Here is a 26320-nt window from a genome sequence, read left to right on the forward strand (position 1 = left end):
CTCTGGAATGTTTTCTCCGCACAGGCCCATCAATGGAGGTGACGACTGCGCCGGGGTCAATTTTGAGTTCCAGCTGTGCAGCACCGAGGAGTGTCCGAAGCACTTTGAGGACTTCAGGGCACAGCAGTGCCAGCAGCGCAATTCCCACCTGGAGTTCCGGGGCAGCCGGCACCACTGGCTGCCCTACGAGCACCCCGACCGTGCGTCCTGCTCTGAGCCTTTAGTGCCACTTGAAAGGGTTTGAAGCCATTCCCCTTGGCCTGGATATCGCAGGGACAGGCCCAGAACTCCCAGAAAAGCAAATTAGTTGGTTTCTCCCCCCCTACCCCCTCTGTTTGTTTTATCTGAAAATCACCAGTTTGGCCCTAAAGCCCAGATTTTAACCCCCAGATTCCCTGCTCTGATCCAGATTTCCTATTTTTAACCTAAATTACTCATTTCCCACGCAAAATTGCCCATTTATCCCTAAAATTGACACTTTTGACCCTAAGTTCTTCAGTTATGTCTAAAAATCACCAGATTTGCCCTAAATCCCTGATTTTAACCTCCAATTTCCCTCTAACCGAGATTTGCCCTTTTTACTTTTAAATCCCCCATTTTCCCCCAAACATGCCCCTTTATTCCCAAAATTGACCTTTTTGCCCCACAATTGCAGAATTACATCCAAAATCATGAGGTTTGTCCTAATTTCCAATTTTACTCCCAAATCCCCAGTTTTACGCCCAAATCCCCCAGTTTATCCCTAAAATTCACCTTTATGACTCCAGAATTGCCCATTTATATCTAAAATTGGCCACCAGTTTTGTCCTAAATCCCCGGGTTCCCTCCCCAGACCTCCCCATCCCACCCAAACTTCCCCATCCCCCCCAAATTCCCCACTTGTTCCTCCCCAAATCACCCTGTCCCACCGCTCTGCCCCCATCCCCATTCCCAAACCTGCCTGTCCTTTCTCACTCCTTGCTCTGTCAGCGGGATATTTTTCGGGAGCATGCCTGGATCAATGTCCATCCATGCAGTTCCTTCTCTTCCCTGGCTCCACAGCTCCCAAGAGATGTCACCTGTACTGCCAGTCCAGGGAAACCGGGGATGTGGCTCACATGAAGCAGCCGGTGCATGATGGGACTCGCTGCTCCTACAAGGATCCCTACAGCATCTGTGTCCGTGGGGAATGTGTGGTGAGTGGCAGCTGCCCCGGGGACAACCAATGGGAACAGCTCAAGGACAGAGAGAGACTTGGCAGATGTCTCTAAATTCCATATTTGCAGCATCGCGTTCCTCATAATTCCTGGAGATTTAAATTAAATTAGAGAACAGCACAGACCAGTCCCATGGAAATGCTCCACTTCTCTTCCACTGATTGTTTCGTATTATGGAATTCCAGACTGATTTGGGTTGGAAGGGACCTTAAAGCCCATCCAGTGTCACCCCCTGCCGTGGGCAGGGACACCTTCCACTAGCCCAGGTTGCTCCAAGCCCCATCCAACCTGGCCTTGGACACTTCCAGGGATGGGGCAGCCACAGCTTCTCTGGGCAACCTGTGCCAGGGCCTTACCTCCATCACAGGGAAGAATTCTCTCCTAATATCCAGTCTTTTTTTTTTCTGCAGAAAGTGGGCTGTGACAAGGAAATTGGCTCCAACAAGGCCGAGGATCAGTGTGGGGTCTGCGGCGGGGATGACTCCCACTGCCGGACCGTGAAGGGGACCTTCACCCGCACTCCCAAAAAGCTCGGTAGGAATAACATCTGCCTGCAGCTGGCTGGAGTTCCTGGGGGCTCTGGGCTCTGTGTCACACTCATGGACACGGGATAATGCCAGAGTCCTTCAAACTTTGACAGTAATGGGCTTAACACCACCCCTTGATCCCATTCAGGGAATGCTGCTGCCCAGCAGCCCCTGACTACGGGTGGATATGGAAGTGGTGGAGGTGTTCAGGGAATGGTGGTTGCTTTCCCTTGACTCTGTCAATCTGGTCATTAAAAAGACTAATTGACCTCTTCCAACAGGGAAACATTTAAGCAAGAAGTGCCAAAAAGAGTTTGAGTTTCTGGAAAATGAAATCTGCAAGTATGCAACTTAAAATTCCCCCACGATTGTCACTGGTCCGACTTCCACTGACTGGTCATCTTGGCCAGATGGGTCCAGATGTGCTGTAAATGCATTTGACCACAATGTAAATTATATTTTATGCTGGTAAAGTGACCCCCAGTCACTGGAATGACTGGATTGGTCTCCCAGGGCATTAATTCCAAGTGTTCTGTTTAAGGGAAGAGCAGAGGATCCCTTCCCTTGCCCAGAGGAGGTCACAGTGTTCCCCTGTCTGGGACAAAGGAGGCAGAAAACACACTGGGTCAGTGCAAGGGCTTCTAACCCAACAGCCTGGCTGAGGAGTAATTTGGGAAAATTATGAGGAATATTTGTGTTCATGCTCTATGTGCCAAGGAACACAGGGAACATCTTTTTACCTGAGTCATGGATAGATCCAGCCTGTAGCAGCATGGCTGCAAATATTAAACTGATCCTAGCTGGGAAGTGGCAAATTGTTCTGTAACTGGTGTCTCTTCTCTCCCTGGAAGAGAAGAGCCCAGGGAGGGCTTGTCCCACACGTTCCAAACCGATTGGCTCCGTGTCTCCCAGCCCTGCTCTTCGGTTGCTGGTGGATCCCTCTCCTGCAAGCAGAGCTGGGCCGTGCCCTGCGCTCCTGACCATGGCTGTTCCTTTCTCTTTCCATCCCTGCTGCCTCCACTGACCCTGCACGTGCCAAAGGGTACCTTAAGATGTTTGATATCCCTCCTGGGGCTCGACATGTGTTTATCCAAGAAGACGAGGCCTCTCCTCACTTCCTTGGTAAGTGTTTCTCTGCTCAGGTTTCGTTCAAGCCCTGAGGAGAAGCACAGGGCGCTCTTGATGGAGAACCTGAGGGATGAGAGAACCCAGAGAAGGGGTTGGGTAAATGTGGGCTTTCCAAATGGCATGGTCAGGGCTGAGTCCTGCAGACTCACACTTCAACAAACAAACACCTACTGCTCATTTAAATCCTCCAAAATATTAAACTGACCCGAGTTTGCATGTTTACTAACCAAAGATTGTTACATGGAAATGGGCACTGCTGGGATGAATCAAATTCAGTATCAATAATTATTACTATGGTGTATTGGAAAAAGTTGTCCAGAAGAAAAGAATGGGAGTCCATATTTAAATGAGTGTTGGAATGGGATAATCCTTGAGGTCCCTTTCAATCAAAACCATTCTGTGATTCAGATTGCTAATGAATTGGCTCCTAATCATCATTATAGTAATCCCCACTGTGCCTGGCTGCTGAGGTGTGCTGCAGGAACCCAAACCCAGGCTCCAATTCCTCAGTTCTTTGCTTATGGATTTTAGCATCTGGGACACCCCTGTGTGCGTAGAGGAAATTAAAATGGGATGAAAATCTGGTATTTTCACAACTTGATGGAAATACCCCTCCCCGTGCCACCCCAGTTGCTGTGGTGGAGGCACAACAGGCTCTGCTCTCACTCCTCCCAGCAATCAAGAACCAGGCTACAGGACACTATATCCTGAATGGGAAAGGGGAGGAGGCCAGATCCCGATCCTTCATCGACCTGGGCGTGCAGTGGGAATACAGCATCGAGGACGACATCGAAACGCTGCACACGGATGGGCCTCTGCACGACGCCGTGGTGGTGCTGGTGGGTGACGCATCGAGCCCTGGGAACACGGGGCTTGGGGTCTGAAAGGACCTTAAGGATCGTTCAGAGCTCAGTGTCTTTGCTTTGCAGAGCAGTCAGTAACAGCTCTGGGTTTATGTCTGGTTATTTGTAGATCATTCCTCGGGAGAACGACACCAGATCCAGCCTGACTTACAAATACATCATCCACGAGGATTCGGTGCCGACCATCCACAGCAACAACGTGCTGCGGGAGGACACGGACACCTTTGAGTGGGCCTTGAAGAGCTGGTCCCAGTGCTCCAAACCCTGTGGTGGAGGTGAGCAAGGGATGGGGCACCTGCAACAAGGGACAAATTACAAAAAAAATTGGGGGAAGGGAATGATTTAGGATTCTTGGCCTTCCTTTTTTAACAGCAGCACAAGCTGTTAAATGCCTGAAGTGCCTGATTGTTCCCAAGTGTCACATTTCCAGCTTAGGAAGGAAAAGGCCTTTTTAGATGTTTAAATTCAGCCCCCAAAGTCACTCTGGAAGTCCATACTCAGACACTGATGCTCCTGAGTATTTGTATTCATGGCGTGTCCATTGCTCTTAGGCAAAGAATGGGCAATGCAAACCCCAAAATATATTGTCTTGTAAACCCATTTAACAGGCCAGGAAACTCCTATTTAACCAAACATTCTGACAAGGATGTGGTTTTCCTGATTTCTCTGACACGTTTCCCAGGGTTCCAGTACACCAAATACGGGTGCCGCAGGAAGAGTGACAACAAAATGGTTCATCGCAGCTTCTGTGAAGGCAGCAAAAAGCCAAAGCCCATCCGTAGGATGTGCAACCTGCAGGAGTGCACGGAGCCCCTGTGAGTGCAGCCAGGCACAGAGAGCAGGGATTGCTCCAGCCACGTTGGGTGGGATGAATGTGGTGGGATGCTGACGGCTTTCCAGCCTGGAGGATATATGTAGGAGGATATATTTCCTGGAGGAAATATGTAGGAGAATTTCTACCTGTGTAAGAATGGGTACTGATCTGACTGGCTGGTTTTAGTATATTTTAAATATATATATACACACACATATAAATACATTTATATCATAAAACCTTGTAATGGTTTGGGTTGGAAAGGACCTTAAAGCTCATCTCATTCCACTCCCCTGCCATTGGCAGGGACACCTTCCACTAGACCGGGTTGCTCCAAGCCCCATCCAGCCTGGCCTTGGACACTTCCAGGAAAGGGGCCGACACAGCTGGACAACAGGTATGATGGTATCTGACTCCATATTCCTTTTAGCTGGGCAGCGGATGAGTGGGAACACTGCACCAAAACCTGTGGGAATTCCGGTTACCAGCTACGCACGGTGCGCTGCATCCAGCCTCTTCCCGACGGCACCAACCGCTCCGTCCATGCCAAGTTCTGCAGCGGGGATCGCCCTGAGAGCCGCCGGTCCTGCAACCGGGCACCGTGTCCTGCGCCTTGGAAAGCTGGACCCTGGTCCCAGGTGGGCAGCGGTGCCAGGGGCTGGCTGGGACAGTGCACTGTGCACAGTGCTGTGACACGGAATGTCCTGAACTGCCCCTCAGTGTCTGGCAGTGCTCAGTAATCTCTAGGGGAGAGAATGAACATACTGAGGTAAACTGAGGCAGTCAGTCGTGAAAAGGGAGGGAAATTTCTGGGGGTAAAACTTGAAATAATCTGTAGGGTAGAGAATGAACATTTTGAGGTAAAAATGAGGTAATCAGTAGGGGACCTTACAGAAGGGAAAATTATTTTAAAGTGCACTTGAGGTAGTCTGTAGTGCAGAGAATGAACATTTTGAGGTAAACTGAGGCAATCAGTACTGCACAGGTAGGGAAACTTTTGGGGCTAAAATCTGAGACAATCTCTAGGGAGAGGCTGAACATCTTGAGGTAAGCTCGAGCAATCAGTATTGAACAGGTCAGGAAATTTTGAGGGGTCAAATTTGAGGTAATCTCCAGGGTAGAAAATAAATATTTTAAGGTAAAAATGAAGTAATCAGGTGTGGACAGTTAGGGAAGTTTTGGGGGATAAAACCTGAAATAATCTAAGGGTAGAGAATGAATATTTTGAGGTAAAAATGAGGGGAAAAAATTTGGCAGGAAAATCTGAGGTGATCTCTAGGGGAGAGAAGGGACACTTTGAGGTAAACTGAGGCAGTCAGTCACAGACAGATAGGGAATTTTGGGGTGGGGAAACACTCGATGTAATCTCTAGTTTAGAAAGCAAATATTTTGAGGTAAAAATGAAGTAATCAGTAGGAGGGATAACTTTTGAATTAAACTTGAGGTAGTCTATAGCACACAGAATGACTACTGTGAGGTGAACTAAGGCAATCAGTAGTGCACAGGTAGGGAAATTTTTAGGGTTAAATTTGAGGTAATGACATGGTAGAAAATAAATAATTTGAGGTAGAAATGAATTAGTCAGTAGTGGACATCTGTGGAAAATTTTGAGGGTTAAATTTGAGATAATCTCCAGGGCAGAGAATGAACATTTTGTGGTAAAAGTGAGGTAATCGGTAGTGGACAGGCAGGGAAAATTTTCGGGTAAAACTTTAGTTCTTCTGTAAGGTCCAATGACTATTTTGGAGGGAAGACCTTAGTTCATCTGTGTGGTCAGTCCTAAGCTGTCCCCTCTGTGTCTGGCAGTGCTCAGTGACCTGCGGGGAGGGGACTGAGAGCCGGCAGGTCCTGTGCCGTGCTGGGGACCGGTGCGACGGGGAGCGGCCCGAGTCCGTGAGGGTTTGCCAGCTCGCTCCCTGTGATGGTAAGAGAATGGGTGGAAGGGCTGCAGTGGGGGGAGCAGTTCCTGCCTGCAGAGCACAGTGCTGGGACTGGGGTCAGGCACAGAATCCAGCTTTTTTCCTGTGTTTGGTCTGGCAAATTCTGGATGTCACAGCTCCTGGCAGTCGGTGCTTCCCTACACTGGGGTCTCTCCTGTACATTTGCACAAAAAGGGTTTAACTGTGTTAGCCCAAGTTGTGCTTGCACAAATTTGGGCCAGAGGTGAAAGTCCATCCAAAGCAAACCCTTCTCAACCTCTAAATTCCAGGATAAGTTCTACAAGCTGCTAATTGAGGGAATAAAAATACAGAAGAAATGGAACCAAGAGCATTAATAGGGTTCCAGGGAATCCCATTATATTGTTCTCATAGAATTTTTAGCAGATTTTTAAGCTTTTTAGGACCACAGTGCATTTCTTCCTTTGGATTATTCACTCTGTAGGATTTGGGGTTTATCTGGATTTTAACTCCCTCACGGTGGCCCTGACACTGATCAGGAGCTGGTAGGAAAAACAGCCAGAGCTCTTGGCAGGTGTAGGGTGTTCTCTGCCAGAACAGATCCAGCTGCTGCCCACCAGCCTGGCCAGGATAGGGGATGGGGGATGAATTGTGCAGAATTCACCTAAAAAATAAAAAAAAGGGATTATGTGAGTATATGACTTGCTTCAGAACCTGCTGGAAGTAGAAAAGCACAACTGCAAATCTCTGCCCTGTGGGCGGAGTCATGGAATCTAAACCAGTGTAAACTGATACCCCAAAATGAACCGTGGGAGAACAGGACCAAATAAGGGTCGCTGTCACTATGGAAAGACAAAAGGAATTGGTTGGGACTTGGTTTGTTGTTTTGGGGTGATGCTGGTTACTGCGATTTATAGAATTCTGCACATTTGATTGCCAAAATTTCCCAGCCCAGGGGCTTTCACTGATGCAGCAGCAGGAAAAACATTGTTTTCTATGTGGTGCCAAGATTTGGGTTTCAGTACCAGCTTTGCTAGTTTAGAGGAATTATACCTATAGCCCAGAATTCCATGCTGAATGCCTGCTGAAATAGCCTCACAGTGCCTCATGGAGCACAGATATTCCCCTGAAGAACTGCTGCTTTAATGCCAAGTTTGTCAGGAACCAGCAAAGGATTCAAGGAAGCTCGTTGGGATCAGGGCAAGGACAGGTTTATATTCCATAGGATCTGCTAATGATAACCGTCATCCCCGAGCCCCACTGATGTCCCTGGGGGAACTTGGTACCAACTTCCCTGGAATTCAGCTGATTTTCACCCCCCTGATGTCAGGCTCCAGTTGGTATTTTAAATCAGGAGAAGGGGGTGGCTGTACACACTCCTGGCACGTGGTGAGGCAGCACCTGTGCACAGGTGAGGACGTTGCTTCATGCAAGAAGCTGATTTCATTTCAGAGCCTCAGGAGTGGCCTCTGGAAGTTCTTTTCCCGAAGGAAAGGGATGCACATGCCTGCTTTCAGGGCACCTCAGGTCTGACCCATCTGGTAACACTTTCCATTAGTTCTGCACTTCCAGTTGGTCCCTGGAAAACTCCAAACTTCATCCAAACAGAACTTTATGCAACAACAATCTTTTATTTTAAGGCATCTCCAAAGGCTCTTGCTTGGGATTTAATTTTTGTGAGTGAAGGTTCCCTTGGCTTTAATGCTGCTGCTGAATGATGTCCTCAGGCTGGAAGGGCAGGGATTTGGGGTGGGTAGGATGTACCTGGCTGGTGTGTGGGAGCTCTAGGAGGTTTGGCACTGGAAATTGCTGTCTTGAGTTCCTTGCAAACACAATGTGCTGACATTTCCAACTGCCAGCGGGTTTTTTGGGTATTTTTGGGGTGTTGGTGGGGTCTGAGCAGGGCAAAGTTTCTTAGGGGGCTTGTTCAGAGCCGCCCATGGTTGAGGAGCCATGGGCAGACTTTTATCTGTGCCCATCTGAGTGCTGCCAGGGCATCCCAGTGCCCATGGCTGGGTTCCCATCCCCAGGATGTTTGTTTTGCAGACGAGCCCTGCCTGGGAGACAAATCCATCTTCTGTCAGATGGAAGTGCTGGCCCGGTACTGCTCCATCCCTGGCTACCACAAGCTGTGCTGCGAATCCTGCGGGCAGCGCAGCAGCACCTTCCCACCTCCCAGAGCTGCTGGGACCGAGAGGGACACACCGTTGGATCCGGGCAGCCTGCCGAGGGCTCCGCCAGTGCCCACCCCTGCGGTGCCCCCCCGGGCTCAGCTCCTGCCCAGGAGCAGTTCCCTGGGCCGGCCGCCTCCAGCGACAGAGGAGGCTGAGTGGCACATCCCACCCTCCAGCCCTGAGCCTAAAGGCACCGGTGTTCCACACCGGAGAGCTCCTCCAGCTGGGAAGACTTCCCGGCTCTTGGCTTTGCTGCACCAGGCCCCTGCCAACAGTAGCAGCCTTGGTCCTCGCAGGGCTCTGCCTCCAGTGCCAGTGGAGAACATGGCAGCAGGGGCTCCTGCGCCAGCCAGGACCTCCGGGAACAGCGAGGAGCACCTTGGGAAGCGATGGCCTCCAAGGGCTGGCCCTGTGGATCGATGAACAGGAAGGCTTTTGGAGGACAGCCATGGAAACGGGGCTTTGTTGGGCACTCCGGGGGGGGGGATTCCCTGAGCTCTGGACACCTGGAGTGCACTGTGTGCCCCGGGCAGGACACTGCAGGGCACAGCTCGTCCCCTGGATATACAAAGGACAAGAAGTGCTGGTTCACTTTCTGTTGCTCCGGCCTCCTCCTGCCCTGTGTTCCCTGCCCAGCTGGGATGCACAGAGGAAACCCAAATTACATTCCTGGCAGGGAGTAGGAGTCACTGAGGGCTCCGTCCAGTCTGGGCCCAAAGGTGGCCCTGACCTCACCCTCCCCCATGATTTTGGGTTCCAAACACTCACCTGGAGGAAATGCCCCACTGCAGGCGGGACCAGACAGCAACACTTGACAAAACACCTTTGCCATGGACCAAGGGAGCCCTCAGGACTTGTTTGGCTCATCTATCCCTGGAAAGGGATGTTGCACAAGCACCTTTGCAGCCATTGAGTAAATCCTGGACAGGGCAGGAAATCAGGGTTATCATAAGAGTTTTGTGCTGTCACACAACTGTTTACCTGTGTTGTTCTGCTCCATGGACATTCCAAGGGGCTGGTGTTTAAAGCAGCATTAGCATAAAAGGAGGGGTTTCATTTGCATAGGATTTAAACTGCTGGCACAAGGGGCTTGGGGGGTTTGGGGTATCATCAGTGCGATGCTTGATTTTGAAATACAGAAACCCTGTAGATACTGCAAGTGCTGTCCTGGTCCCAGGCCAAAGGGGTTCCCAGCTGCCCCCCACGTCCGTGCTGAACCAGCACCCAGAGGCAGAACAGGCGCCGCCGAGACTTCAAAGAGAGGATTTTTTTCCTGACAGGAAGCATGGATTTCAAGGCCTGAGAGATGTTTCTTTCCAGCATGGTTCACCTCCAAACCTCCCCGAGCACGGCGCATCCGACTGCAATCATTAATTTATGCCAATCCCCACCCTGTCTCAGCCCCACCGGCCACGCTCCCTCCGGCCCATTGCTGTAAAGGACTTGTATAGGGGAGTGAGAGCTACAGATATTTATTAAAAAGTGGATTTCTTGACAGTATTTTATGTACTAAATATTTACGCCGAGGGCAGGTGACTCTTGTTTTTGCCAAGATCAAATCCAGAGATGGAATTAGATGCTGTGTTGTAGGGACAGAATGGAAATTTAAGCTACTAAACTGCTGTAGAGAAATGGTTGATTTGTATTCTTTAAAAAGATGACAGGGTTTTGTCACAGGCCTCTCATTTCTCAGTGGGCTATTAAAGTTTCACGTGCAATTGCTGCCCCCCCGTAAGGAATCCCCAGGACCGACCCATTTAATGCTGTGAAGTGATTGGGGCCCCAAAGATCCAATTCTGGCAACATCCTGGTGTCCCTGTGGGGTCCCTCAGAGGAAAGAAGAGTGGCAATGGCTCAGCAGAGGTTTCCAGCCCCTGGTGCAGATAATCCTTGGACCCTTGAATTTCCTTTCTTCCAAGCTCATTGCTCTGTCTGTCAGGTGTCCACTCCTGATGCTGTGTGTGTATTGGGGAGCACATGACAATAAAACCTTTAACATCCCAAGTCTTTCCCTGCTTTGACTCACGTGGCAAGGCCCTGTGGAAATAAAGGACCCTCCCCATGTGGAAATAAAGATTAAATATTTCAACTGGACTTCCACAGACATGGGGTTTGCCATTGGAGAGTGTGAGTTCCAGAGCAATGGGGGGAGAGGAAGGAGAGGGTCAGATCTCATCTGGCGGGCGCTGTCAGACAAGCTGCACTTTATTGATTGGAGGGTAAAAAGTCACTGTTTGAAATTCCTTGAGTTCTGAGGGCAGGGAGGGAGGGGAGAGCTGAAGGCAGAGCTGGGACCAGCCTGTGCCTGACCCGCGGCACGGTCAGTGCCAGTTCCTGGGCCAGGGGTGCTCACGGTGCTGCGCGATGGACACACGGACACAGGGACAGACGGGCAGCTGCTCGGGCTCACAGAGCATCGGAGGCACGACGAAACCGCCGTCGCTCTCCCTTGCCCGTGCCCTGTCGCAGCCCCGGCTCCCCCGGCCCGAGCGGAACCGTGTCCCGTTCCCTGGTGGGATCCCAGCGTCGCTATGGCCGCAGCCGGAGCGGCAGCGCCAGACTCGGCGGCAGCGCCAGACTCGGCGGCAGCGCCAGACTCGGCACCAGCGCCCGCCCGGAGCGGCTCCTCCCGCCCGCGGCGGTCCCGATCCCAGCCCCAATCCCGCCAGGCGAGAGGCGGCACCGGCCGGAACCCGCAGCGGGCACGGGCAGGACCCGGGAACGAACCCCGGGCACGGACCCCTGGGAACGATCCCCCGGTCCCGGTCTCGGCGCGCGCGGGGCGGGGCCCAGGGGGTTCGAGCCCCTGAGGGCGCCCTCAGGCGGCCATTTTGTCCCTGCGTGCGCGGTCTTCGGCCTCCCACCTCCGCTCTTCTATATTCCTCTAGACCACTCCTTTCGCCCCTCCCTTCCTCCCTCCTCTACCGCCCCGTGCTTTTTCCTCTGCAGAGGTAATTATTCAGGAGTGAATCGATTCAAACAGGCACAGGTAACTGCATTAGTACGTTTGTACCAGTAAGTGTACGTGTTTCACTGACACCGTGCACGTTGCAATGCCTTGTCCTAGGACTCAGTTAACTGGGCAGAGGCAAAATCACATAAAGTGAGACCCATGTCGCCCAAGTTTAGCTGGGGGAAGGAAGGTGTCTGAGTGAGTCTTCTGGCTCCCTTTTTAGTTAGTGCATGGCAACAGAAGTCTCCTGTTAGTGACTCGCCCCATCTATTTTAGATGGCCCACTAGAGGGTGCTGTTTCTGTTCCTTTACTGAGAGGGAAACTAAGGAGTGGTTAAACAGCCGAAGGCTAGTGAGGTGAAGCACACCTGGGGGTGTACGTCCAGAGAAGGTCAGAGGGCCATAACTCTACAGGGAAAGGAGTTTGGCTCTCTAGTCCTTGTTCCCATCCACGAGAAGGGCCAGGATCTCTGTGTTGTCCTTGAGGTGCAGCATAGGCTGTGTTCTAGGCAATTACCCGATCAGGGTAATTGCACCCACTCCGTCTGTTAAAGACGGCCCTGCCCCTGCCAAGCCCAGGCTGGTCCTGAGCAAGGTCTAGGGCACCATTGGGACACCACTGGGGAGTCGCTCTGAACGGTGCAACTGAACCACACGGAGAGTTTGACAGTGCGGAAAAACCCTGGAGAGGAGCCGTGACCCAACATTGCTTCCTAGTGCAGGTGTAGTGAGAGAGTCCAAACTAGGCACCCACTCCATGGAAAGAAAGGCACAGGGACTGCTGTGACGTTGTGCCTGTTCCATAGAGAAATGACTGAGTTTATTATTTTTATTGTGACCATGGCTCCCTCAAAGAGATCGATATGGTGTCATCCATTTCATAAGCAGTGGTAGAGATTTAGGACTTAATAATAAGGGGTTTGAAATCCTCAAAAGCTCAGTGATGACAGAACAGTGTCACTGCCTTTATCAGCTCATCTCTAAATTCAACATGTCACAGGAAGCTGTGCAGAAATACCCATCTCAGCAAAGGTCTCCCAGAGCAGCCTGAATCCAAGTGTGCTTCACTTCAGCTGTGCACAAGCACCACTCCTGCTGACCTCCGTGCTGTGTTTGACAGTCTGACATAACATTCCTTTGGGGAACGTGCTGGTTCCTGCTTACGAGGAGGCTGATACACCAGATGTACTGCCTGAGGTACAAAACACTCTCCAGAGTAATCACCCCAACAACTGTATCAGATAGAAACACATATTTAGAAATAACAATTGCAATGCCAGGGTTTCATGTTTTAAACGTTCTGTCTCTCCCTCCAGAGTTCTCCTGGGAATGTAGGCCAGCCCTGGCACTGCAGGGATGGTGTCACTGTTCCCTCCCACATTTTTCAGGATAGCAACACTGCCAAACTGAGCTTGTAACATAGACACTCTCAGGATAATTTGTGTATCTCATTTACAAGGTTTGACACTAATGCTAATTCTTCATTAGAAGAATCAGGACAGGGAGGCTGATTTAACATCTAGAGGGATTCGTGGGCTACAATGAGGACACTGAACACAAGTCTGGTGCTCCTGAAAAGAGCAGGTATTGACCTGACAAGTGCCTCAGATCGATCTGTGACAAGAAGCGGGAGGTGCAGTTGGTACCAGAGTTGCTGTCCCCTCACACACAGTTAGTCATTGGCCTGCAGAAGAGAAGGGGGTTCCTGCCTGCTGCTCTCCCCTGTCACTGCCCCGTTCCCTGGGAAAGTGCAGCTCTTGTCACTGCAGTGTAAAGGTGGGGAAAAGGCAGCGAGAGAAAGGCAGCCCAGCTTGGGGGGTGAGCCTCCCTTCCTTCAGCTGCTGGGAAACGTGGCCGGGGTCCCTCAGAGGCACTCCAGCTGAGGAGCTGCACCACTGCCAGAGGGACTTGGCAGTGACGGGGCAAGGGCAGCTCCTAAAATGCCCAGCTGCAGGAACGAGCCGCCCAGGCCTCCGCACCGAGCCCCGTACAGGGCGTTTGGGCTGCTGGGGGATGGCCCAGCAGGGAGGTTCTGCTCCTGCCAGCCCAGCTGTTGCTTCCAACCGCAGAGGAGGGGGAGGTATTTTGTCAGGACAGTCGCTCATGGAACGGGTTGCCTGGGGAGGTTGTGTATCCCCATCCGTGGAATGTTTCAAAACGTGACTGGATCCCTCCCTGAGCAGCCCGGTCCGACCCCATCGGTGCCCGTGGCCTGTGGGCCGCTGTAGTTATTTCACGGACGCTGCCATCTCGCGTCCTTCTGTTGACATTGCAGTCTCTCTGACAGGCCTTTGACACCCTCGGGCTTTGTTCTCGCTGTCCAGGCCGTAGGATTAGTTCTTTGTAGTGTTGAACCTTTCTCGTCTTGGATGACTTGTTTTTTAGCCTCGAATGCTGGATACTGAGTTGTTACCTGTCACTTTGAAGCTACACATTCTGTCTGTTTGTAAAAGTCATGTTCTTTTCCCAGTCCCCCTTCCTTACAAAAGCTATATCCCTTGTCTAAAGGTTAGCAAATTCTAAGGTAAGTGAAAATGCAAGGTTATACTCGCTCTCTGGTGTATTAGAAGCACAGACGTAACTGTGGCCTGAAATAATTCTATCGACTCTTTCCTGCAGTACACAATGCTGAACAGCCCTCTTTCATTCTCTTCTGACCCAAATTCTCATACAGTCCAAGAGACCTGTTGGTTCCATGGTCTGCAGAGAAGCTCCGTTGGCCAGCAGGCAGTCCTGGAATGCCCAGACATCCATGGCAGAGATTCCCAGAGCTGCCATGTGCCCCAGCTGTCCCTGAGCCCCGGCTTTGGCCTTGGCACTGAAACGCTGCCGGGACCTGTCCCTGCTGTGCAGGTCCGTGGGGCTGCAGGACACGGTGTCACACAGCACACACGGCCACTGGGTCCTGCCAGCCCCTCCAGCCTGTGCTTCCTGATTGCCAGGGATTTTAGGGGCCGCCTGTCTCCGGGGATGGGCAGGGAAACAGAGATTTCCTGTGACTGGGAGCAACACAGGGCCTTGGCAAGGCAAGAAAATCACTCTGGCTTCAGGTCACCGTGTGCAATTCCATATCCAGGTTGTCTCACACAACAGCAGGTTCTTGTCAGCCAGTTCCAAATATCCCTAAGGCCCATATCTATCAGCCCAAATGCTGCACAGCTGCAGCTGTCAGCAGGAGGGTGGATTTCAGCCTCGAGGTGCCCAGTGGTGAGCGGGCAGGAGGCTGCGGTGTCAGCCCGGCACAGCCCTCGGGACCCTCCCTGGGCCCGTGGCAGGGAAGGGGCAGGTCCCTGCTAACGCGGTTCTGCTTCCAGTTGGGCTCCAGGGCTGAGCCAGGGACAAACATCCAGGTCTCTCGCCACAGGGAACAGCGGAAGGAAGCCCCGTGTGCCCAGCTGGAACGAGAGCAGGTGCACCCTCCAGGACCGACTGGCTCTGATTTCTCTTCCTGAATTCTCTCCAGGCTCAGGAGGGGCACACAGCCCCCGGCACAGGCCACGCTGGGCTTGTTCCTGCTGAGCTGGATGGGAGGCTGTGCCCGTCAGACCCGCGGGTGCTGGGGACCTTCCCGGAGCCGTGCAGGGGACAGGGACAATCCCTGATGGAGGTAAAAGAGCCCCCTTTTCCCTGAGGCTCTGACCTTCCCATCTCAGCTGCTGCAGTGCCCCGTGGGCAGCTGGGCTGGGCTGGAGGGGCACACGCGGTGTCCCCGGACGGGCCGTGACCGCGGCGCTCCCACCGCCCTTCCCGGCTCCGGCGGGAGCCGCGCGGAGGGAACGGGGGCGGAGCCGCGCGGAGGGAACGGGGGCGGGGCCGCGCCGAGGGGCGGGGCCGGGCGGGGCGGGTGGGGCGGGGCCGCAGAGCCAGGCGGGCTGGGATTGGGCCGAAGCGCTCGAGTGCTGATTGGGCAGCGCTGCCGGCCCGCGGTATAAAGGGCCGGCGGGGCAGGTGCGGGCGGTTGTGTGTGAGGGCTGAGGGTGCGGTCCCGCTGCTGCCTGAGGGGAGAGCGCCTTGGCCGCTGGGTTTGTGCACCGGGGAGCCGGGGGCGTTTAGGGGCGCCTTGTGCTGGGCGGCGGGGGCCGGGTAAGCCCCTTACCTGCCGGGTGACCCCGGGGGAGCTGTGGCAGGGCTGCGGGGCTGGTGCTCTCTGGGTGTCTCAGGCTTTGCCTCGGAATCCCAAAGGCTTTCCCCGTACGGCGTTACAAGGCGAAGACTGGTCTCAGTTTCTTGGTGCTGCATTAATGCTTTTTGCTCGTTCTGTGTCAGTTTGCAGCCTGGCTCGTGGTTTCCCCTGGTGCTGGGGAGTGGAGGCGAGTTGTGCTTCCTGCCGGGAGAGAGAACGGCCTTGGGAAGCTGCTCCATGAGCCACAGCTGTGCCGAGCCCGGCAGTCTGTCCAGGTAAGAGCAGGGCTTCTACTGCCAGTGAGGAGCTGGGTTTGCTGTTGGAAGGTAGAATATGCCCGTGCCTTTAAATGCAAGGACAGGCAGAAGCTGGGAGGGACCCTGAGCAGATTTGGTGGCACGACAGCAGTTTGAAAAGACCTTGACTGTGGGAGAAGTGTCCAGGAGAAATGGTTCCTTTTTTTTGCAGGGACGCAGTTTGCAAGGACAGGGGGGTTGCTGTGCTCTCTAGCAAAAATACTGCCCTTGGGATGTCCAGGGTGAGGAAATGTTGGCCACGTGTGGGCTGGAGCAAAGGTGTGTGGGTGCCTGTGTGTGACAGCCGTGGGTGTGCAGGAAGGGGGTTCTGGTGCCATTGGAGCTGCCAGGGAGCCAAAAAGGGCACAGTTGTCTGAAAAAGGTGGAAGCTCTGTTGGCCTCTGTTGACACCTGCACCAAAGGAGATGCAAATTTTCCCCCTCTTGGTTGCAGACTTCACAAAGCTCCCCAGGAAAGGAAGCTTTAGATTCCTCCCCAGCTTTATGCTAAAGGTTTCCTTCCTCCTGTCTCAGCACCCTTTCTCCTGTTGGAAGAGCACGAGGTGGATGGAGAGGATCCCCAGGCATCTGCAGGCACAAGGAACTCGTACAGCTGCGATTTTCCTCCAGCCCTCGTGAGAGGGACTTTGAGGGTACCATGGGTAATGTGCCAGCTCTCTTGGTGGAGTTTTTGTCTTCTGCTGTATTTGAACATAAAGAGTAGAACTGAAGTCAAGGTCTGTTCTGGAGTGTGTTACACTTCTGCAAAGCTCCTTCTCTCTGTTTATTTTCTGTTCTGGAAAGCACATTTTTGGGTTCCTGGGCACTTCCTGTTAAATGATTCCCTGAAAATAATTTTATACTGAAAGGGGAAAAGAGCTGTCTGTGGGAGGTCAGATGTCCCTGATTAAAGCTTTATGCTTTTTCAGTCAATAAGCTCCTAAAATATCTTAGTGTGTAGGAATGCCTGGCTTCTAAAACTCACCGGCTGAGTCTTAGAGGCTTCTTTGAAGAGCTGGTTTCAGGCAGCAGAATTGCCCCCCCAGGAGGGACTCTGTGCCTGCTCTCCCGTGGCTCCAAGGGATCTCTGGCCCTTCACGCCGGCACCGAGATTTTCTCGGGAAGGGCCTCAGATCCCCGGACCAGTCTGGGACACAGGCAAGATCCCCCTGCATTTTAGGACCAAATTGGCCCCCTGGAGGGACAGTGCTGTTGGTGCCCCCCGGGTTGGGGCACCCCGAGGACTCCAGCGCGCACCGAAAGGATTATTCGGGGAGATCCTCGGGGTGCCCGGCCCTGGGGAGCTCAAAGCAAGGTCCCTGCAATGGATTCAGGCATTGCTGACAATATCCCAGGGGTACCTGTCCATGCTAGACATGGAGCTCTCTAATGGGCTGTAATTGGGTGATAAAAGTGGTGCTCCAAGTGCCAAAGCAGTGTGGGATTGGGATTAAGAAATGAGCAGTGAGGGTCCAATTGGCTGTTTTCTCTGGAATGTAATGGTAAGAGCTGCAGGAGTGCCAGGTGTGTGTTCCAGTCCCCAGCATTTGGTTTGCACAGGTCCTGCTCAGACACAGGTCCAACTTGCTCAGTCCTTAACCCAAGAGAGGGAGAATTAAGGGCTGGCAGTGTTAAGGTGATTGATGTGACAGGGGTTAAACTGGGAAAACATTGGGTGATTCCTCAGTTTCCCTATTTGCCAAACTCACCCAAACCTCTGCTAGGAAGAGATGGACTGGAAAAGTTGAGGCAGAAATGAAATGGAAAACTGGGGATATTGACACTGTAATTGCTGAAACTAAATGTGTCAAAGCAGCAGCTCTCGTTGTGCAGGGAATAACTCCTGTCAGCAGCAAGGCCCCGACTGAAGTGGCAGCTGCAGTTGTTCCTGTTGTGTGGTCCAGTGGAATTCCAGGCGAGTGGAAGAGGGCAGAACTTGTAGGTATTATCCCTAATCTGGGATCTCTACTGGTAAGGCCAAGCCAGTATCCTTTAAAATCAGAATTCCAGCTTGGATTGGTTGCAGTAACAGCTTAATTGGCTCATCCTGGTTTGCTTGTAGGATATAGATGCAAGAACCTGCCAAGAAAACCAATGGCCAAGATGATTGATGAGTGCAGGACCTGAGAGAAGCACCTTGAATGACAACCTGGAGGAGTTTCCAGTATTGGATTTAAAAGATGGCCTTTGCTGCATCTCCTTGAGCAAGGAAAACCAAGAAACCTTTGCTATGGAAGGAGAGAATCTGGGAAGCGGGAAGGAAGAAAAGAAGCCCTCTGACCCGTCCCTGAGCCCCAGACAGCCCATGAAGTGCCTTGCTGGGAATGGTAGGACGGGGTGGACTCTGGATTGCTCCGTCTGGATGTGTGGTAAGACTGTTATGCCAACTTTTCAAACAGCCTGTAAGAATTTGCTGCCTTGGCTAGATGGTGCAAGGGCAGCCTTTAAGCAGCTAAAGCATTCCCTGAGGAGAGCTCTGGGTCTGCCAGATGTCTCAGGACTGTTGGAAGTATCTTTGTTGGGGAGGGCAAACAAAGGCCAAGGTGTGCAGTGACCCCCCTGAGAAGGGACTTTGTGTTAATGGCATCCCTGATGGTGAACTTTGTGGGCTATTCCCCCTGTAGGGCAGGTGATAGTCCCAACTACAGTGATGGGGAAAATGTTTAAAAGGGAGCCCCGAAAGCTGGAAATCCTCCTGGAGGCTCTTGACAGACAGAGTTTCCTGAGTTAGCCCTGCAAGAAGGACAGTGATAGCTTTTGAGTGCTGGTAGATCCTTTGAATAGATGGCCTTGAGTGTGTCCTTGTTGCCCCAGTAGGCCTTGTCCAACTCCCTCTATTCCAGGAGATATACATATTGAATTTTAAAATGATCTCCATAATCCTTTGTTGGCTTGAGGCTCTCCCCTCAGGAACTCCAGGAACTCCTGGTGCCGCCTGGGCCGATGGATTGGACGCCCCAGCCCCTCCGTTCCTGCCCAGCCACTGGGTCCGTGTCCAGTGGTGGCACTGCCAGCCCTGCAGGTGAAGTGGGAAGGGCCTTTCCAGGTCTTGTGGATCACATTTATAGCAGTTGACGTTGCAGAAAAAGGACCTGGGTTCTCTTCTTGAGTTAAAAAAGCTCCTTTTGATTGGTGAGCAGAACAAAGTGGATCCTTAAGAGTTCCCATCCATGTTTGTGTCTCAGCCTGTGTTAGGATTCAGGGCTGTAGTTGTTGTTGTCATTGAGGAGTCAAACTCTGCTTTAAATAATGAGACACTGGACTGATGGCCAAGTGTCAGGAGAAAAGTGGGAATGCTGTCTGAGTGTTAAGATGTAACAAGAGCTAATCCTTTTTGCAGTGGGATGGAGCCTGGAAAGTGCACAGAGCTGAGCCAAGGGATTGAAAGGGACCAACCAAGGGAGGTGAAGAAAGAAGGAAGAAGGGAAGTGAGGCAGCAGGCAAGCAGCACCAAGTTGCTGTGTAAGCAGGTGAGTTGTCTTGAGGTTCCTCAGGCAGGCACTGAGGACTTTGAGGGCCCCAGACAGAGCAGACCTGGGAAGGCCCTCGGTGAAGCCCCTTGGAGATGTTATAAGGGTAGGTGTGTATGGTAATAAGTGTTGGAAAATGTCCTGAATGTGGAACAGGAATGCAGGGAAGGAAAATGAACCCTCCTGTAATGCTGACCCCTCCCATCAGCTGCAGTGGAGATACCTGTGTGTGCCCTTTGGGAGCTGATTGTCAGGACACCTGGTGGGCTGGAATGATTCAGGAGCATAGGAATGAAAGATTGCCTGGCTTCTGAAACTCACCAGTTGAGTCTCAGAGGTTCTTGTAAGAAATTTTAGGTAACACCTGAACTTCTAGTGTGTACTTCTGAGTTCAGTTGGAAAGAGATTGTCCAGGGAACAGGAATCTTGCTCAATGCAGGGAAGTTGCACTTGATGAGCTTCCCATCTGAGCTGATGCCCTTGGCAGGAGAGGTGCTCAGCAAGGAGGCTCTTTGCTCCTAGGCAGGAAGAAAGGCCAGTGCCCTTCCTCCCCAAGGCCCAGCCCAGCAGGGCTGGCAGGAGCTGCTGGTGTGGCTGCTCTTTGGGTTCTCAGCTGTGCCCGTGGGGTGGTGACATCGTGTTCCTGCCTGTGCTCCAGGGCAGCCAAAAGCCCCAGCCCAGCCCCTGGGCCTTTCTGGGAGCCTGAGCTATTGCAGTACTGGGGATGGCTTTGGTTTCCTTCTTTCCTCAGAGTAAAAGTGTATGGGAGAGTCTATGATCTCCCTGGTATTTGTATCATAACTGGTACTCGTAAAGAATTTCACCTTGTGTAATTTACCAACTGACTTGGCAGTGGCAGATAGTTGTAGTGTGCTGGTTATTGTTTGTGTCTGAGTAGTTTGGTGTTTATTTGCCAAGGGAGGCTGTGGAATGTTATGGTATTTTTGTCCCAATATTTGGAGGCAGTTCCCTGGATGAGATGATTTCTGCCTTGATCCCTGGTGTCTAAGTTTTGAGGTGTACTAAGAACTGGTAGTTTTTGCAGTGGGATGTACCCTAGAAACTCCATGGAGCTGAGCCAAGGGATTTAGAGGGACTAAGCAAGCAAAGTAAAGCAAGAATGAAGAAGGGAACTGAGAGAGCAGCCAAGCAGCACCAAGTTCCTCTACAACCAGGTGAGTTGTCTTGAAGTTGATAAGGTGGTCACTTAGAACTTTGGGGGCTCCAGGCACAGGTGACCACCAGACACCTCTGATAGAGCACCTCAGAGACCTTATAAGGGTTTGTGTGTATGGAAACAGGTGTTGGGGATGTCCTGAATATGGAACAGGAATGCAGGGAAGGAAGATGAACCCTCCTGTAGTGCTCACCCCTGCCATCAGCTGCAGTGGAGACACCTGTGTGTGCCCTTTGGGAGCTGATTGCCAGGGCACCTGGCGGGCTGTGATCATGGCAGGGTGTTGTAAGCAAGGAGTGCCTGGCTTCTAAAACTCAACAGTTGACTCCTAGAGGCTTCTTTGAAGAGCTGTTTTCAGGCAGCAGAATTGCCCCCCCAGGAGGGACTCTGTGCCTGCTCTCCCGTGGCTCCAAGGGATCTCTGGCCCTTCACGCCGGCACCGAGATTTTCTCGGGAAGGGCCTCAGATCCCCAGACCAGTCTGGGACACAGGCAAGATCCCCCTGCATTTTAGGACCAAATTGGCCCCCTGGAGGGACAGTGCTGTTGGTGCCCCCCGGGTTGGGGCACCCCGAGGACTCCAGCGCGCACCGAAAGGATTATTCGGGGAGATCCTCGGGGTGCCCGGCCCTGGGGAGCTCAAAGCAAGGTCCCTGCAATGGATTCAGGCATTCCTGAGAGTATCCCAGGGGTCCCTGTCCCTGCTAGACAGGGAGCTCTCTAATGGACTGCAATTGGGTGATAAAAGTGGTACTCCAAGTGCCAAAGAAGTGTGGGATTGGGATTAAGAAATGAGCAGTGAGGGTGCAATTGGCTGTTTTCTCTGGAATGTAATGGTAAGAGCTGCAGGAGTGCCAGGTGTGTGTTCCAGTCCCCAGCATTTGGTTTGCACATGTCCTGCTCAGACACAGGTCCAACTTCCTCAGTCCTTAACACAAGAGAGGGAGAATTAAGGGCTGGCAGTGTTAAGGGGATTGGTGTGACAGGGGTCAAACTGGGAAAACATTGGGGAGTTCCTCAGTTGGTCTGTTTGTCAAACTCACCCAAACCTCTGCTCAGAAGAGATTGAGCGGAAAAGTTGAGGCAGAAATGAAATTGAAAACTGGGGCTATTGAAACTGTAATTGCTGAAACTAAATGTGTCCAAGCAGCAGCTCTTGTTGTGCAGGGAATAACTCCTGTCAGCAGCAAGGTCCCGACTGAAGTGGCAGCTGCAGTTGTTCCTGTCGTGTGGGCCAGTGGAATTCCAGGAAAGTGGAAGAGGGCAGAACTTGTAGGTATTACCCCTAATGTGGGATCTCTATGGGTAAGGCAAACCCAGTATCCTTTAAAATCAGAATTCCAGCTTGGATTGGTTGCAGTAACAGCTGAATTGGCTCATCCTGGTTTGCTTGTAGGATATAGATGCAAGAACCTGCCAAGAAAACCAATGGCCAAGATGATTGATGAGTGCAGGACCTGCGAGAAGCACCTTGAATGACAACCTGGAGGAGTTTCCAGTATTGGATTTAAAAGATGGCCTTTGCTGCATCTCCTTGAGCAAGGAAAGCCAAGAAACCTTTGCTTTGGAAGGAGAAAATCTGGGAAGCGGGAAGGAAGAAAAGAAGCCCCCTGACTCCTCCCTGAGCCCCAGACAGCCCATGAAGTGCCTTGCTGGGAATGGTAGGACGGGGTGGACTCTGGATTGCTCCCTCTGGATGTGTGGTAAGACTGTTATACCAGCTTTTAAGGACAACCTGTAAGAATTTGCTACCACTAGGATAGGTGGTGCAAGGGCAGCCTTTAAGCAGCTAAAGCATTCCCTGAGGAGAGCTCTGGGTCTGCCAGATGTCTCAGGACTGTTGGAAGTATCTTTGTTGGGGAGGGCAAACAAAGGCCAAGGTGTGCAGTGACCCCCCTGAGAAGGGACTTTGAGTTAATGGCATCCCTGATGGTGAACTTTGTGGGCTGTTCCCCCTGTAGGGCAGGTGATAGTCCCAGCTACAGTGAGGGGGAAAATGGCTAAAAGGGAGCCCCAAAAGCTGGAAATCCTCCTGGAGGCTCTTGACAGACAGAGTTTCCTGAGTTAGCCCTGCAAGAAGGACAGTGATAGCTTTTGAGTGCTGGTAGATCCTTTGAATAGATGGCCTTGAGTGTGTCCTTGTTGTACCAGTAGGCTTTGTCAAACTCCCTCTATTCCAGGAGATATACATATTGAATTTTAAAATGATCTTCCTAATCCTTCATAATCCTGAGGCTCTCCCCTCAGGAACTCCTGGTGCCGCCTGGGCCGATGGATTGGACGCCCCAGCCCCTCCGTTCCTGCCCAGCCACTGGGTCCGTGTCCAGTGGTGGCACTGCCAACCCTGCAGGTGAAGTGGGAAGGGCCTTTCCAGGTCTTGTGGATCACATTTATAGCAGTTGACGTTGCAGAAAAAGGACCTGGGTTCTCTTCTTGAGTTAAAAAAGCTCCTTTTGATTGGTGAGCAGAACAAAGTGGATCCTTAAGAGTTCCCATCCATGTTTGTGTCTCAGCCTGTGTTAGGATTCAGGGCTGTAGTTGTTGTTGTCATTGAGGAGTCATACTCTGCTTTAAATAATGAGACACTGGACTGATGGCCAAGTGTCAGGAGAAAAGGAGGAATGCTGTCTGAGTGTTGAGATGTAACAAGAGCTAATCCTTTTGCAGGATGAAACCTGGAAAGCGCACAGAGCTGAGCCAAGGGATTGAAAGGGACCAACCAAGGGAGGTGAAGCAAGAAGGGAAGTGAGGCAGCAGGCAAGCAGCACCAAGTTGCTGTGTCAGCAGGTGAGTTGTGTTGAGGTTCCTCAGGCAGGCAACTGAGAACTTTGAGGGCTCCAGACAGAGCAGACCTGGGAAGGCCCTCAGTGAAGCCCCTTGGAGATATTATACGGGTAGGTGTGTATGGTAATAAGTGTTGGAAAATGCCCTGAGTATGGAATAGGAATGCAGGGAAGGAAAATGAATTCTCCTGTAATGCTGACCCCTCCCATCAGCTGCAGTGGAGATACCTGTGTGTGCCCTTTGGGAGCTGATTGTCAGGGCACCTGGTGGGCTGGAATGATTCAGGAGCATAGGAATGAAAGATTGCCTGGCTTCTAAAGCTTACTGGCTGAGTCTTAGAGGCTTCTTTGAAGAGCTGAGTTCAGGCAGCAGAATTGGCCCCCAGGAGGGACTCTGTGCCTGCTCTCCCATGGCTCCAAGGGATCTCTGGCCCTTCACGCCGGCACCGAGATTTTCTCGGGAAGGGCCTCAGATCCCCGGACCAGTCTGGGACACAGGCAAGATCCCCCTGCATTTTAGGACCAAATTGGGCCCCCTGGAGGGACAGTGCTGTTGGTGCCCCCCGGGTTGGGGCACCCCGAGGACTCCAGCGCGCACCGAAAGGATTATTCGGGGAGATCCTCGGGGTGCCCGGCCCTGGGGAGCTCAAAGCAAGGTCCCTGCAATGGATTCAGGCATTCCTGAGAGTATCCCAGGGGTCCCTGTCCCTGCTAGAAAGGGAGCTCTCTAATGGACTGTAATTGGGTTCTAAAAGTGGTGCTCCAAGTGCCAAAGCAGTGTGGGATTGGGATTAAGAAATGAGCAGTGATGGTACAATTGGCTGTTTTCTCTTGAATGTAGTTGTAAGAGCTCCAGAAGGGCAAGGTGTGTGTTCCAGTCCCCAGCATTTGGTTTGCACATGTCCTGGTCAGACACAGGCCCAACTTCCTCAGTCCTTAACCCAATAGAAGGAGTGTGGCTTTAAAAGGCACCGACTCTGTTTTGGTGGTATAAGGAAGACGTAGACCTTTATTATGACAATGCATAAGCTTATATACCCCAGGCAGAGCTATAGGTAGTTCAAGCAGAACAGTTGGTGATCTTCTACTTATGCTTACTTTTTCAAGTCTACATAATACAGCCTGTGTTTTAATAGATACAAATAACTACATTTCTTAGCAGCCAAGGTCTTTCTTGCAGTCTTGTATCTTCTTCTGTGTCCTCTTTGTCCTGCTTTCTGTTCCCATGGCTTTCTGCCAGCTTGTTGAACAATGTCCACTGTCCTGGGCCCGAGGTAGGTGACACTGTTCACCTCCATAATTCCCCCTTCTTTTTTTACAAATAAAACAGCCTTTAGTGCTTTGTTTATAGTTGGTTGATTGCATTGCATCAAGCATGGCAAGCATATTGCAATACCCAGAAACATCCCCACACCGGCCCATCCCATCTTTACTATGGCTTTAACCCATCCTGATATTCCCCAACTGTTCAGCAGGTTTTCCAGGTAATCCCAGCTATTCTTAACCTGCAGCTTTGCAACTCCCTCTTGCAGCTGTTGGATGCACTGTGAGTAGACTCAGAATGATCAGACAAATTCATACCACACCTTCCTTGAAATTCTTTACAATCACGTCCCTGAGCCAATAGTGAAAAGTCAATTGTAGCTCTATTCTGTAACACAGCAGGTCTGACTGAATTAACATCCAAAAGCAGTCCACTTAGTACCTTGCTTGTTGCATTTGTTTGCTTTGCAAGGCAGCATCCTAATTTGTTTATTGTGGCTTTTGCTGTTCCTACAGGGGCAAATAGTGAAGCAAAAATTTGGGGTGCTTTATCCCAATAGGTTCCCCTCTCATCAGAGGCTGCAGCAAAAGCAGGAGTAGAGCGTCACTTTGGTCTCGCCCCAGCAGTGTGTGCAGGAGAACATCAGGAACATTGAGGACCATCCAGGTCAGTCTTGCCCCAGCAGTGTGTGCAGGGGAACATCAGGAATATTTGGGACCATACAGGTCAGTCTTGCCCCAGCAGTGTGTGCAGGAGAACATCAGGAACATTGGGGACCATACAGGTCAGGTGCCCAATTGTGCAAGGCCCTCTGACTGCATGTGTTGGAATTCCTGGCCATGCCCTGTCTCCACAAAGAAGAAATTCCTTTTGGAAGACTGCAGGGTTGGGTCAGACTGACTGAATGGTTTCCACTCCTCTGTCGTTGCCCCACAGTGACTCATTTCCATATGTGTCACTGCAGGCATTGTTCCCTGCTTCTCAGGGCTTGTCCAGGAGACGGAATTCCAGTGCTACAGAATAGATGGCTCGTGGTGCTCCCAAAAGTAGCCTTTGTGCCTTCAGGGCAAGTTCTGGTGCCCTTGGAGCTGTTGGGAGAAGTAGGGGTGGCAGTGAGAGGCCTGGAATGATGTTGCTGTGGCACAGACGTTGTTCCCTGGCAGGTTCTTGGGTTGGATTCCTTGGCTGCCACTTGGCAAGGCCTGGAAGGGCCTCAGTTGTGTAGGGAACCAAACATAGAATGGGAAAGCAAAGGGGGGGAGGTTCTGGTTTCAGAAAGGATCATTGCCTTCTCTTTCTGAAGGGACAGTGAGCTGGTCCAACTGTGGCAAGAAGAGCAAGTGGGCTGTGAAGGTTTGGAGCGCTCTGCAAGGTTCCTCATGCCCAAAGGAAGTGCAGCCCTGGGAGAGTCAGGAATACTGTCACGTGCCCCAGTTCTGGTGAAGCTCAACTGTGTAAAACATTTATGGAGCTAAAATTCCACAGCACTGAGCTGTTGGGTCACAAATAATACTGGAGGGAGAGGCAGAAACTCCCCCTGCTGCTGGGGCTGAACTGTCTGCAGTGAGTGGGCAGGACTTGGCCCTGATGCCTCCGTGCTCTCCAACCCCCCAGGATGGATCCCAACTGTCAGCCCCTGGTTCCATAACTTGAGAA

General features: G+C 51.8%; 1 protein-coding gene and 1 long non-coding RNA gene across 4 annotated transcripts in view; both read left to right on the plus strand.

Moving 5' to 3' along the window:
• Positions 1 to 10652, plus strand: part of ADAMTS3 (ADAM metallopeptidase with thrombospondin type 1 motif 3) — a 64818-nt gene extending 54166 nt beyond the window's left edge. For all 3 annotated transcript variants that reach the window (XM_051794504.1, XM_051794505.1, XM_051794503.1), the window contains exons 13-22: positions 25 to 200; positions 1042 to 1175; positions 1607 to 1730; positions 2765 to 2845; positions 3527 to 3690; positions 3824 to 3989; positions 4397 to 4529; positions 4959 to 5166; positions 6335 to 6452; positions 8473 to 10652. In XM_051794504.1, coding sequence (XP_051650464.1) covers positions 25 to 200; positions 1042 to 1175; positions 1607 to 1730; positions 2765 to 2845; positions 3527 to 3690; positions 3824 to 3989; positions 4397 to 4529; positions 4959 to 5166; positions 6335 to 6452; positions 8473 to 9023 — 1855 coding nt within the window. In that variant the 3' untranslated portion in view covers positions 9024 to 10652. The remainder of the gene's footprint in view (positions 1 to 24; positions 201 to 1041; positions 1176 to 1606; positions 1731 to 2764; positions 2846 to 3526; positions 3691 to 3823; positions 3990 to 4396; positions 4530 to 4958; positions 5167 to 6334; positions 6453 to 8472) is intronic.
• Positions 10653 to 15819: 5167 nt separating this feature from the next.
• On the plus strand, positions 15820 to 23337 carry LOC127474096 (uncharacterized). Its single transcript, XR_007905734.1, has 8 exons — positions 15820 to 15951; positions 16426 to 16633; positions 17805 to 18993; positions 19312 to 19441; positions 20487 to 20616; positions 21785 to 21889; positions 22014 to 22320; positions 23285 to 23337. It is a non-coding gene; the product is annotated as an uncharacterized LOC127474096 (long non-coding RNA).
• The last annotated feature ends 2983 nt before the right edge of the window (positions 23338 to 26320 follow it).

Source organism: Manacus candei, unplaced genomic scaffold (assembly GCF_025592945.1).
Source record: "Manacus candei isolate 608988 ecotype Guabito, Panama unplaced genomic scaffold, ASM2559294v1 h1tg000039l, whole genome shotgun sequence".
NCBI classification, from domain to species: Eukaryota; Metazoa; Chordata; class Aves; order Passeriformes; family Pipridae; genus Manacus; species Manacus candei.